The sequence below is a fragment of the Xenopus tropicalis genome, chromosome 1, assembly GCF_000004195.4.
Source record: "Xenopus tropicalis strain Nigerian chromosome 1, UCB_Xtro_10.0, whole genome shotgun sequence".
NCBI classification, from domain to species: Eukaryota; Metazoa; Chordata; class Amphibia; order Anura; family Pipidae; genus Xenopus; species Xenopus tropicalis.
In genome coordinates, this window is record NC_030677.2 from 11,773,347 (window position 1) to 11,787,230 (window position 13,884).

At 39.6% G+C, this 13,884-nt stretch overlaps 2 protein-coding genes across 2 annotated transcripts; both read right to left on the reverse strand.

Moving 5' to 3' along the window:
* Positions 1–829: 829 nt before the first annotated feature.
* LOC116408267 (serine/threonine-protein kinase N2-like) lies at positions 830–4,066 on the reverse strand. Its single transcript, XM_031895075.1, has 9 exons — positions 3,941–4,066; positions 3,769–3,860; positions 3,352–3,528; positions 3,100–3,162; positions 2,682–2,758; positions 1,830–1,972; positions 1,442–1,546; positions 1,272–1,352; positions 830–1,075 (listed from the first exon to the last, which is right to left on the reverse strand). Exons 1-9 carry the CDS (start codon positions 3,998–4,000, stop codon positions 887–889), a joined length of 987 nt encoding a protein of 328 aa, XP_031750935.1. The 5' UTR covers positions 4,001–4,066; the 3' UTR covers positions 830–886.
* Positions 4,067–4,340: 274 nt separating this feature from the next.
* On the reverse strand, positions 4,341–8,047 carry LOC116408268. Its single transcript, XM_031895076.1, has 8 exons — positions 7,979–8,047; positions 7,524–7,550; positions 7,141–7,417; positions 6,262–6,338; positions 6,011–6,092; positions 5,593–5,867; positions 4,572–4,611; positions 4,341–4,467 (listed from the first exon to the last, which is right to left on the reverse strand). The coding sequence occupies exons 1-8, from the start codon at positions 8,039–8,041 to the stop codon at positions 4,367–4,369; spliced, it is 942 nt and encodes a 313-aa protein (XP_031750936.1). The 5' UTR covers positions 8,042–8,047; the 3' UTR covers positions 4,341–4,366.
* Positions 8,048–13,884: the final 5,837 nt, after the last annotated feature.

Here is a 13,884-nt window from a genome sequence, read left to right on the forward strand (position 1 = left end):
GGTTCAACAGCCAAAGGGCCAAGGGTACGGGGAATGGGGGGCAAGAAAATGGGGGGAGTGACAAGCAGAGAGCCAAATAAAAGATTGAGGAGGAAAAGGAGACAAATGGAAACTAAAAAAACATTCTCCATATATGATATCATTTATAATACTTTTTTATTATAATATATCTTATATCACATTTTTTTGTATTATATACAATATATTTTATATTATGTATATTGATATTACATTAAATACATAATATTATAAAAGCCCAGGCAGGCCCAGTCCAGCTGGGCCCTTCACCACCAGGCTCATCCTGACGGCAGTGGTGGGTACATGACTGGTCTCGCTGGGGGGGAGCCCATTGTTCAGCGGCAGCAGGTACCTCACTCCGACACTGTTCCAGGTCTGGTGGGAGACAAAGCCAGGGTCGGACTGGTGAAAAGCTGCTGATCTACAAGATAAACAACAATGGTAAATACATTGCATATATATATATATATATATATATATATATATATATATATATATTAACATATACACACACAGAACAAATAACCAGCAAGACTAGTGTATTTTCAAGTTATGCATTAAGCAGAATCCCAGTGTTGCTGGTTACTGTATTATTTATCTGTACTGAGCAGTTGGCTGGTAACTGAATACAGAGCTCTCTATGTGCCATAAGGGTTGATGGGTACAGTTTTGTTCTAATGTATCAAGAGAATGACTAACCTTTTCATCTCTGGGCTTTCTGTATAGTCTGACTAGTGGCATGCTAATCTGATTAGCGGCATGCCAGTCCTCCATCCTCCATCCACTCCTCCATCCTCCATCCACTCCTCCATCCTCCATCCTTTGTCTCCCCAAGCATATCTTGTTCATCAGTGTATCCTCATCATCATTATGAGGAGTCTTCTGGCAACATATCAAATCCTATAAAGGCCTTTTGTGTAAAATGGGAAATCCTACTCGTGCAGTTGTGGGGGGTTACAATAGCCCCATCATTTCCAGCTTCGCTCTGCACGATATCTTGGCTCGGGACGAATGGAGCGCGAATCTGCTTGGCCATGAGCGCGTTCCACATTATTGGCTACAAATACAAAAACATGATCATTTACCTTCTACTGAATATTGAATACTTTGTTGCTAAATAATGATAGCAATAGGAAACTATCCCGCACAGACACCCACTATAATATATCCTCTGCCTCCCAGTTATGACTGGGGAAATCTGCCCCATTGCGCCATAACATTGCCCTGAAACATGTCTATAAAGATCAACTTACGTTGAAGAAGCTAAAATTCATCACTTCTTCACCATCATTTCTTAGTGATCCGAGCCGGTATTCAGGGTCTTTCTCTAAAAGCTACACAAACAAACATTATAGTTATGATTATGGTTACACAAAGGCCCATAGTCCAGCCCAAAAGTCAGCAATATCACTGGGCAACTCACCTCTTTTATTATCACTCTGGTTCCACCATCCAGGCCGGCTGGGTATTCTGGTTCTTTATTGAGAATACTATCACGCAAGACCTCCTTATTTCCGTGGAAGGGCATCTGTGGCATTAGAAAGATATCTCATTAGCAACCCAAACATTCTGAGAAAAGGATAATAGTGCTACAGAGGGGCAATGGGTTTTATTAGTGATGATCTAATAAGAATGTGGCTAGGGCATTAATGCTGAACAATTTAGGAGGTAAGGGATATTTCACTGGGGAGACATTGTCAGTGACCAGACTGAGATATTTATAATGTTATTCTCTGCAATAGAATAAGGTGATGAAATAGACAATCATTCTCGGCCCTTATGGAATCTACTCATGGATGCTTTCTACTCACCTTGCCGACGGCCATTTCATAGATGATTACACCTAAAGCCCACCAGTCCACGGTTCTTTTGTAGCCCTCTCCTGAAAACATTTCAGGGGCCCAGTAATTTATAGTTCCACATGGGTAGGGCATAACATCTCTGAAGTCAATTCCTGTAGAACAAGTGACACTGTGTTAGATCAACTGGGATTTTGTATTGAATGTGCAGGTAACATCTAGAGGCCTCAGGAGAAGGGAGTCCCCTTACCGGATTGTTCACCTTTATAATAACTTTTAGTATGACATAGAGAGTGCTATTCTGAGACAATTTGCAATCAGTCTTTACTTTCTTTTATGTGTGGTTTTTTAAATTATTTGATTTAGCAGGTCTACAGATTGTAATTTCAGCAGCTATCTGGTTGCTAGGATCCAATTTAACCTGGCAACCAGGCAGTGATTTGAAAGAAAGACAGGAATATGAATAGGGTCTAAATAGAAAGATAAATTATAAAATGTAACTATAACAATAAAATGCAATAATTATTTTAACTTCTGGGGTCAGTGACCCATATTTGAAAGCTGGAAAGAGTCAGAAGAAGAAGGCAAATACTTCAAAAACTATACAAAATAAAAAATGAAGAACAATTGAAAAGTTGCTAAGAATAGGCCATTTTATAAAATACTAAAAGTTAACCTGAAGGTGAACCCACCCCTTTAATACTAAACTTGATAAACACTTTGGTTTCCATGAGCTAAAAGCTAACCTAGCTTTACATTCAGAGTAAAATACCATATAGTACAAGCCTTGCCCTGGTAAAATACTGCCCCCTAATGCTTGGGTCAGTCCCTTATATGTTTTACACTTAGACCAGGATGACTTACCTGTTTTGCACAGTCCAAAATCTGCAAGTTGTGCATATCCGGCACCGTCTATAACAATATTGTCAGGCTTTAAATCTCTGCAATAAAGGAAATAAAGTGATCAGTACAGTTACTGGTTTCTCAGCAGATGCAACAGAGAATGGCCAGTCCCAATAACCCTTACGGTATAGACTGTGTCCATTATCAGCCCAGTGTTATCAGTTATCAGTTAGGCTTATGTTAAACAGTGTATAAGGCACCAGTGTGTTTGTAGATGAAAGAGTTCTGTCTTTGTGGAGTCCAATCTGATTTATAAAAAGAGGGTATTTTTCCCCTTTAACATCTCCCAGAATATGAATATAGTAAAATACCAACAGTCCCCTGGTCACATTCAGCCACTCTGTATATAAATCATTTAAACTCTCTCTCTAGTATTTACCTGTGGACGATTCGGTTCTCATGTAAGAACTTAATTCCAAGTACAATGCAGGCTGAATAAAATCTGCAAAGAAAAAACAAAAGAAATCTCAGTATTGGAGCCATCTATCTTTAAGAAGAACCCAGTTTGGCTGTAACTCAAAGGCCAGAGAAGCTGGGAATATATGAAAGTCATAGGTCCTCCCCCCAGTGGTTGGGTCACTGCCAAATTATAAGTGGGGTGCAAAGCCATAACTTGCCCAATAATACTTACAAAGTGCTTGTATGGGGGAGGGCTCCGTTGCCCAAGTGGGAAGCCAAACTGCCCCCAGCAGCAAACTCCATCGCTATGTACACGTGATGTTCTCTCTGGAAAGCGCAGACCAAACTAACCAGGAAAGGGTTTCTGGAGTTTCTCGACAATCTTAAAATGTCCCTTTCCAGGAAAAGGCTGAAACAAAAGGCAACCAGCAAGGAGCAAGTTACAAAAGTGATTCCAATAATGGTTTTTATGTCTGTTTTACTAACATAGGTGCAAAACTGCATCCATATAAACCAATCAAGAATTAGTTTTCATCAGAAAAATTAAAAGCAACTGAATGATTGGTAAATACGAGCAACTGAACCAATGTAGTTCAGGCCCTGTGCAACTAATGCAGCCCTATATGTAAAAAATACAACATTTACTAACCTTTCTGTCATTTGATTGTAACAGATATGTAGCTTTTCCATCATTTTAATGGCAACCTTTTTCCCTGTCTTCTTATGTTCTGCCATAAAGACCTGAAAGGAGAGCGAGTCAATAAAGCTTCTCTGAATTTTCCAATAAACAGTCCGGTCTTAATTAGGGATCAGTAACTCACCTTTCCGAAACTTCCTTGGCCAAGCCATTTGCGGAACTGGAAATCCTCAATAGGGATCATAGAGGTCTGCTGATAACTGAAAGAAATAAAGAAGAATATAAAGTTTGGCCCAGTATCATTGTATCACTGAAGGCAATTACACTAAATACTGAGGACCAATAATGTTTTATACTTAAGTTTTAGCTTTACTTACACAGGTTGCTGATATCCATATGCACCTTCAGTCTCCAGTCTCTCTGCCAAAACCGCTCCCTGGGGGGGACGGACTAAATCCATAGAATTGTGCGGAGCCCGAGGAAGCTAAAGGGTAAAAAGAGACTCTGTTAATTCAGATGCATTGGGAAAAGGTCTTTTCAGACTGGAAGTAATTCTATTATATAAATATTCTTATAGTCTCACCATTATGTTGCAGATAGTAATTTGCTATTAGGTACTTACATTAAGTTTAACAGAACTTATTTCTTTCTCTGACTCTCTCTCTGAAATAACAGATCCACCTGCCAGACTGTTTGCTGGTACAGGACATCCTGAAAAATTAAAAGAAATATTATAATCCCCCCTACACTGGGTTCTATAGAGTATGGGTTTGTGTAATGTATAATATAAACAATAAACCACACATATACTGTACCTGAAGGCGTCTTTTGCTCATATAGGCTTCTCCTTGAATCCTGTAAAGATAAAATCATAGTATTTAGGGCAAAATAGTGTCTATCACATTACATATTAGATACAGGTTTGCAGTGTCTGATGGCAAAGCATTTCTATTGTACAGGTATGGGACCTGCTATCCAGAATGCGCAGGACCCAGGGTTTTCCAGATAAGGGGTCTTTATGTAATTTGGATCTCTACTAAAAAACATTTAAACATTAATTAATCCCAATAGGAATGTTTTGCCTCCAGTAAGGAGTAATTAAATCTTAGTTTGGATCAAGTACAGGTATTGTTTTATTATTACAGAGAAAAGGGAATCATTTAACCATTAAATAAACCCAATAGGGCTGTTCTGCCCCTAATAAGGGGTAATTATATCTTAGTTGGGATCAAGTACAGGTACTGTTTTATTATTACAGAGAAAAGGGAATCATTTAACCATTAAATAAACCCAATAGGGCTGTTCTGCCCCCAATAAGGGGTAATTATATCTTAGTTGGGATCAAGTACAGGTACTGTTTTATTATTACAGAGAAAAGGGAATCATTTAACCATTAAATAAACCCAATAGGGCTGTTCTGCCACCAATAAGGGGTAATTATATCTTAGTTGGGATCAAGTACAGGTACTGTTTTATTATTACAGAGAAAAGGGAATCATTTAACCATGAAATAAACCCAATAGGGCTGTTCTGCCCCAATAAGGGGTAATTATATCTTAGTTGGGATCAAGTACAGGTACTGTTTTATTATTACAGAGAAAAGGGAATCATTTAACCATTAAATAAACCCAATAGGGCTGTTCTGCCCCCAATAAGGGGTAATTATATCTTAGTTGGGATCAAGTACAGGTACTGTTTTATTATTACAGAGAAAAAGAAAATATGTTTTTAAATTTTGAATTGTTTGACTATAATGGAGTCTATGGGAGATGGCCTTTCTGTAATTCTGAGCTTTCTGGATAACGGGTTTCCATATATAATAGACATTATACTTACACCTGAGCAATAGAAATCACTGTCTGTTCTTTTATCTGACATTTGTGGAAGATCCGATAATGCTGAGACATTCCCACTAGTCATATTCATCTCTTCTACCAGATGGTCAGACTGTAATTCCGAGGTCTTTCCATTCTCTTCTTCTGACTCTTCTGATAGATTCTCAGTCTGTGATACAGTTTCACTTCCTGAAGTCGTTATTGATATTGATGTACTTTCACTGCCCGGGGAAGCCATAAGGAAACATCTTCCAGACATTAGAGGCTTAGGCTCATCTACAAGAAATCAAAATATAGTAAGTAACATTTATTAGATAGATATAAAATTGAGAGTTTGTGCCACATAAGGTATAGGGTATAGGGATTTATGTCCATTTATATAAGCATAATAAAAACCAGCGATCCATCCTGTATTGTACCTGAAAATGTCTTGGCTTCTTGTACTGCAATTAGTATTGCCCCAGGGCTTGGTTCAATCATGATGGGATCATCTGTAATGCTCTGTAAAGAGAAATATATAAAGATCAGCTGAATATGGAGGAAGACAGAGCCTGATTCACATAGAGAATATCAGTGAAGCTACATGGGGAAGATTAGGGAGAGGGGTCTAATCAAAGTAATTCACACCCTTTACTGTTTCAATAAGAGAAATGAAGTTAAAGGTACTTACAGAATTAGATCCCATAGAGGCACTAGTACAGGCATCTGAAGGGAACGCAACCGCTTCAGTATCTGTGCCTTCGGCATCTGCAAAAATCAAACAGAAATATATGTATAATGAGCATTATTTTCTTCTCAGGTACAAGTAACGTTGGCTCAGGTAATGTTAGAACAGAATGGCTAAACACGTCATACACAGAAGAGGGTGGTTTGATCCTGCCCAGGGTTTTAACAATGCACAAAACACTTTATACTAATATAATTGTATTTAGCTATGTGATTTTATTCACCTATTTATTTATATACTGAGCTTACAATAGCTGGTTAATCAGGTGTACTCACACAGCTTTATTGTCTAGGCCTGACATATGTGTAGCAGCAACAATAATTAACTAATTGGATGGTGGCATGCAGGTTTGGAAATATATATATATATACAGGTATGGGACCTGCTATCCAGTATATTTAGGACCTGGGGTTTTCCAGATAAGGAATCTTTTGGTTATTTGGCTCTCCATACTTTAAACATTAATTGAACCCAATGGGATTATTCCAATAAGGATTAATTTATATCTTAGTTGGGATCAAGTAAAAGGTTCTGTTTTATTATTAATTATTTAATTAAAATGCAGTCTATGGGAGATAGCCATTCTGTAATTCGGAGCTCTCTGGATAACTGGTTTCTGGATAACAGATCCCATACCTTTATTTGATACCTTGTAAGACAGGGCAGCTGAGTGCATATGTAACACTATATTCTATGTGCAGAAACAAAGGGGCCGTTATAGTGTTACTGGGCAGGGTGCATGTAGCTTTGGGCTGGGGATATATTGGGGTTACACACAGTATAACTAAACTGAAGGAGAGAGGAATTGTCTAAAGAATGTACCTGGAGGATTCTCAGCTTCATCTTCTGATGAGCTTGACACTGCTTCTTTTTCTATGACCTCTCCATGGTCAGAATCATCTTCAGTGTCCTCAGCAATCACATTGAGAAGATATTTGCTTTCTATTATAGTTTCCTCCACTCTTTCTTTCACGCTTTCTACTTGCGTTTCTATCACATTTTCGATAGGTTCTTCTCTCTCAGTACGTGCTTCTGAAAGTCTCACCTGTGGCACTTGGAAAAGGTGCACAGGGGTAGGCACGTAAATGTTCTCTGGTTCCTTCATGTAAAAAAATATATATATTGTTGTTAAAAATATCTAAAAATGCATTAAGGTGAAACAATAAGACAGAAAGAGAAAAAAAGGCGCCCTAGGGCTGACTCACAGTCGCCTCGGAGATTAAAGGTTGAACCTGTAAATAAAAGGAAAAAAATGGGTGTTAGTAGGAAATCATTCCTTACACTGTTTGTATATCTCAGCAACCAAACTCACCTACAGATATTCAGCTAGATCCCAATGTCTATTGGCTTTCATACGAACCAATGAGCAATCGCAAAACCCTGTGTAGGCCGAGACCCCCCCAGCTTATGTCCCTCCCTCTTTACTTAGGGGGGATTTATCAATGGCCGAGTTTGATCTAATTTCTCTTTTTGCACTTAAAAAAGCTCAAATTTGAGTTATTAGAGCTCATAAATTCTAGATATTTCAGTTTTTTTATTCGATATTAATAAATAAGTGACCATTTGATATTCGATTTAGAAAAACAAACTCAAATTCACAAACTTGAAAACTGATAAATCAGCCCATTAATGTTATAGAGAGAAGTCTCGGCAGCCTTACCTTGTTCTTCTTTCGAAATAAATTGCGAATTCGTTGAACACATTTATTAATTCTTTTAAACATAGTTGAAATTCCTGCGGAATAAACACACAGAGTTATGTCAGCTTTTAATCATAAAAAATATACCATAAACTAGCAGTTTTAAGTTGAAAGTAAAGAACCAATGAGCTATCAAAAGACCCCCATACACCAGGCCGAGACCACAAATCCTATCCCCAATATATTATTAGAGCCAACTGGAAATGGCTGCCCCAATAACCTGCTTCCCTATTGAATGGTCTCTCAGGCACTTACAGAGATAAGGGAAGGCTGAATAAAGTTGCACTGTATAGACCTTACTTTCCTGCCAGTCCTGCCTACACCACTATAGGTATTGGCCTTACGTTCAACTGATAATATGGATGGACATTGGGAATAAGTCAGCGTAGGTGCAAATTCTAAACCATGCAGGGTACGGAAGATTGTATTGGATCACATTGTATGTCCCTATAATATTACCTTTATCCCCTACTCATAATCCCATGGATATTACTCCTTAATCACACTTATACTGTATATAAAGAAAGCCCAAGTTACTATTAAATCAAGGGGCACCAAAGCTCTATTAAACACTGTCTGTACAGAGACAATAATATAAAGCTCCCAACATTTAACTGAAAGGTTTTGGGGCCTTTTCATTTCTTTGTACAGTAACGGGCATATTTATTATAGTGTATAAGCCAACATTGCTGGTGATATTGCCCATAGCAACCAATCAGTTAGAAAACAAAAGCATAGATCTGAAAATCACCAGTGATTTTGGCTTAGACACTATAATAAATATATGTAATTACAGTGCAAAGAAAAGAAAAGCCCCAACACTTTACAGTAAGGTTTTTATAACTGAGGAAAAAATTTAATAATAATAGTCAGTTGTTGGGAGTTTTTATTCCCAGTAAGTTCCCTTCAGTATTATAAAATACTAACAGCCCCCCAACAATCCCCCCAATACATATATAGGCAAGTACTTACAGATAATAAATAAATAAATCTCCCCGCGAGATGCTAGAATGTGAGTTTCTCAGCAGGGAATCGCTATGTCGGTATCAGTAGCAATCAGTGAGACCAACTGACACTACCAACTGATAAACACCAACTGACAGTATCCAAGCTGAGCACCTACCAGCTGCATGGTGCACATTGTGACATCACACAGACATCAAATGATCCCCCCCCTGCACACTGACATCACAATGGAATCACATGATCCCCCTCACACAAACTTCGGACATCAAAGAAAAATACCAACTGTTTCCCAACTCATAGTCCCATGGATATTATTACTGCTTAATCCCAATTGTACTGAATATTGAGACAAACCAAGTTAATATTAAATTGGGGGCCCCACAACTCTATTAAAGTCCTTCTGTACAAATTAGGAATTAAGCCCTCAAGACATTACAGTAAGGTTTTCAGAACTGAGGAGAAGGCCCTACATTCTACTAAACATTACTGTAACGAGTACTGGATGGGGGGAGCTTTCTGTACCCAAATAAATATTATATGGCAGCTCACTTGAAGGGGAATCCAAATATTATAAACAGTATATATGAATTAATGGAATTAAACAGCAAAATAAGTCAGTTGTTGGGAGTTCATATTCTCAATAGGTTCCCTTCAGTATTCTAGGCAATTTGCAATTGGTCTTAATTTTTTTTTATTTATAGTTTTTTTCATTATTTCCATTTTTGTTCAGCAGCGCTCCAGTTTGGAGTTTTCAATAGCTATCTGGTTGCTAGGGTCCAAAATACCTTAGCAATCAGGGAGTGGTTTGAATGATATATTTATAAGAGAGGGACTGAATAGAAAAAATAAATGGTTATAAAAAGTAACAATAACAATAAAACTGTAGCCTCAAAGAGTAAAAGAACATTTGAAAGAATAGAAGGAGGCAAATAATTCAAAAATGATCACAAATAAATCATGAAGCTCAATTTAAACTTTGCTTAGAATTGGCCCCTGTATAACATACTGAAAGATAACTGGTATAACTTTATGTATAACTTTATTTTTAAAGCACTACAAGGATAAGCAGCGCTGTACAGTCTTACAATATACACATTTACACACAGGGAGGACAAGTGTTATAATAAATACAATAAATAAGTATAAATACACAGGGAGTAAGTACTATGTGGTATGAGACACAGTAGGAAGGAGATCCCTGTCCCGTAGAGCTTACAGTCTAAGGGAAAAAAGATGAACCACCCCATTAAGGGACAAATCCCAACTGACCCCCAATGAATTAAAAAACTGGTAAAGGTAAAGTCCACTTCCCCCAATGAACTGACTGATTATTAGCACATTATTGATTTTAACTATTTATATGAACTGTTGGTACTGCATGTTTATGTAGGTGGTTTTTCACGGTGAGGGCAGTGAGGTTGGGGAATGCCCTTCCTAGTGATGTGATAATGGCAGACTCTGTTAATGCCTTTAAGAGGGGCCTGGATGAGTTCTTGATTAATCAGAATATCCAAGGCTATTGTGATACTAATATCTACAGTTAGTATTATTGGTTGTATATATAGTTTATGTATGTGAGTGTATAGATTGGTAGGTGTGGGTTAGGTGTGCTGGGTTTACTTGGATGGGTTGAACTTGATGGACACTGGTCTTTTTTTCAACCCTATGTAACTATATGTAACTATGTGCATGGCGGGCCCCATATAAATAACTTGTACTGGGACCCAAGTTTCCGATGGCGGCCCGGCGTGTTGGGTGAGACTGGGTTAGGGTTATAGCGCTTTTTAACCCCATCTTGTTTACTGTATGCGCTATATTATTATCATTAGTGTGGATTTGGGTTAGTGTGAGCCCCACTCTCTATATGGGGTTTCTGTATCCCATTCCACTTTTTCATCTTTGGTGTCCCATGTTTCCCCCACTGGAGGCTCCTTCTCTTTATTCGGATGCTGCTATAAACCAATGATAATAAGATACAGTATGTAGGGAACCATAGGGTTAACAGTCCCTATGGGTGTATTACTCCCTAACCAGTTTCCATTGTAGCAGATACAGGCCACTCACTGGTAAAACAATACTACCTCATTGCTTTGTTGGTATTAACCCTGTAGCACTTTGACAATAAAGCCTTTTTGTTTTGTTTGCAAGAACCTCTGGCGTCCTATTATTTATTTCTATTTTTTATTGTTTTAGATGCTAATATTATAGTATAAAGTATAAATAATGAAGGAAGAACAAAAACACACCTAAGCCCATCAAGATCGCCCCACCAGAAATGATACTTAAATTATAATCATATATTTGCCCTCACCTTGCTAAAAAGGACTCCCAATATTAAACCCCTGACCCATTAGATCAGACAGGCATGGACTACAAATATGAAAATTAGGTATAATGGTTCTGTGCCCTGCTATAGGCTGAATGGTATAAAAATCGCTGCCTTTTGACCATCAAAATACCTTATTTTAGCCAGTTTTGTCCCCAGAAATGAGTTATTCTCTCTCTGTATCTCCTGCGCAGTGGGCGGGATTTTGCAGCTGATGACATCAGTCACCCCAGGAAACCTGTGACACGGTGCACCCCAACTGCCTAAAATCCCCATTGCCCATAATTCCTTGCTGTTTCCATCAGTTCTTCTCCCTGACACATACACTAAAGGCAACAATAAAATAACCATTATTGTAAAATAACAGCCACTTGTTTTGCCATCAGCCCCTGCCCATACGCACCTCTCTGATTCACCATCTGCCAAGCAATGTATCCGCATTTTGTGCCCTTTCCCTTTGGGGGATTTCCTGGCAATGTTTAGTTTAGAGTGTTCAGCTTGCTTATGGTAATATCTGCAGGGAATCCCAACACCATAAACTATCCCACCCCACCTCTTCTTATGGATGGGTGAGTGCAAGCTACTTGTGGGTGCCATTCCATGGGTACAGGTTGGCATTATGGGGGCACAGGCATAATTCCTGTCAGAGCCCAGTTGAACTGAGGGTGCTAATGCCTGCCGCTAATCACATGTGCGTTTCTGCCCAATCCCGTGGATTACAAGCCAACCTGCACATCTCTACTGGGTACTGTGAAAAACAACATGGTTGGACCCATCAGGGACATTGGCAAGTAGGAATGGGGGGCCCCACTATTCCTTACAGCAACACTGTTACTGACACAGAGCCACTGCCCGTCAGCAGATAATCAGATGTTACTATTATCACTATACCCAGCCGGCGCTGCCTGTGGCCTGACAGGAAAGAGAGGCCAATACTGGGTTTAGGGAGTAGTTATGGGCACTGTGCCAGTCACACTCCTTATAACTAACAAGCAGCCTCGTCTGAGATCATTTGCTCAGTAAATCATTTAAGCTGTGAGGTAAAATGTCCCTGATTCTCCTCATATCAAATAATCACCCTCATTCACTGCTCTGCTGCAGAGAAATCCCCTGTGAGGCCTAAGGAGAGTCTCTGCCATTAGTCACATGGTTACAGAAGTGCATTATGGGATAGGAAGCCTAAATGCTGAGGAGAATCTCTGCCATTAGTCACATGGTTACAGAAGTGCATTATGGGATAGGAAGCCTAAATGCTGAGGAGAGTCTCTGCCATTAGTCACATGGTTACAGAAGTGCATTATGGGATAGGAAGCCTGGATGCTGAGGAGAGTCTCTGCCATTAGTCACATGGTTACAGAAGTGCATTATGGGATAGGAAGCCTGGATGCTGAGGAGAGTCTCTGCCATTAGTCACATGGTTACAGAAGTGCATTATGGGATAGGAAGCCTGGATGCTGAGGAGAGTCTCTGCCATTAGTCACATGGTTACAGAAGTGCATTGTGGGATAGGAAGCCTGGATGCTGAGGAGAGTCTCTGCCATTAGTCACATGGTTACAGAAGTGCATTATGGGATAGGAAGCCTGGATGCTGAGGAGAATCTCTGCCATTAGTCACATGGTTACAGAAGTGCATTATGGGATAGGAAGCCTAAATGCTGAGGAGAGTCTCTGCCATTAGTCACATGGTTACAGAAGTGCATTATGGGATAGGAAGCCTGGATGCTGAGGAGAGTCTCTGCCATTAGTCACATGGTTACAGAAGTGCATTATGGGATAGGAAGCCTGGATGCTGAGGAGAGTCTCTGCCATTAGTCACATGGTTACAGAAGTGCATTGTGGGATAGGAAGCCTAAATGCTGAGGAGAATCTCTGCCATTAGTCACATGGTTACAGAAGTGCATTATGGGATAGGAAGCCTGGATGCTGAGGAGAATCTCTGCCATTAGTCACATGGTTACAGAAGTGCATTATGGGATAGGAAGCCTGGATGCTGAGGAGAGTCTCTGCCATTAGTCACATGGTTACAGAAGTGCATTATGGGATAGGAAGCCTGGATGCTGAGGAGAAGCCTCGGTTCCAGTTAGGCAGTGGCTGGTGGATACTGGGTAACGTAGTTTTTTTTTTTTTTTTAAAAGCAGCAGGCAATATATCAAAATTAAAACTACAGTACCCAGCATGCAATGGGACTGGGTGCCAAGCAGTGGGTGGGGCAGAATGAAGTTCCCTTAGCTCCTGGCAGCAGCTTAGCAGCCCCGGCTCCTCAGTCCGACTCTCAACCGGCCTCATGATGGCAGACTGGGGTTCCACCTCACCCCTTTGTACTGGCCACATATTGCATCTACACCCTGCATGGGTAATTAGCAATACATTTATATGCCTGCTGCAGACTGAACTGATTTATGTGCAGCCCTGCAGAATGCATCTAAATGAATTCCTAATTAGCCATGCAGAATGTGGATTCAATATGTGGCCGGTATTAAAGGGGCGAGGAGGCAACCCTATGGCAGGCTAACAGGACTCTGTGGGGCCCCACACGCAGACAACCAACACTCGCTGGAACACAGAAGCTGATCAG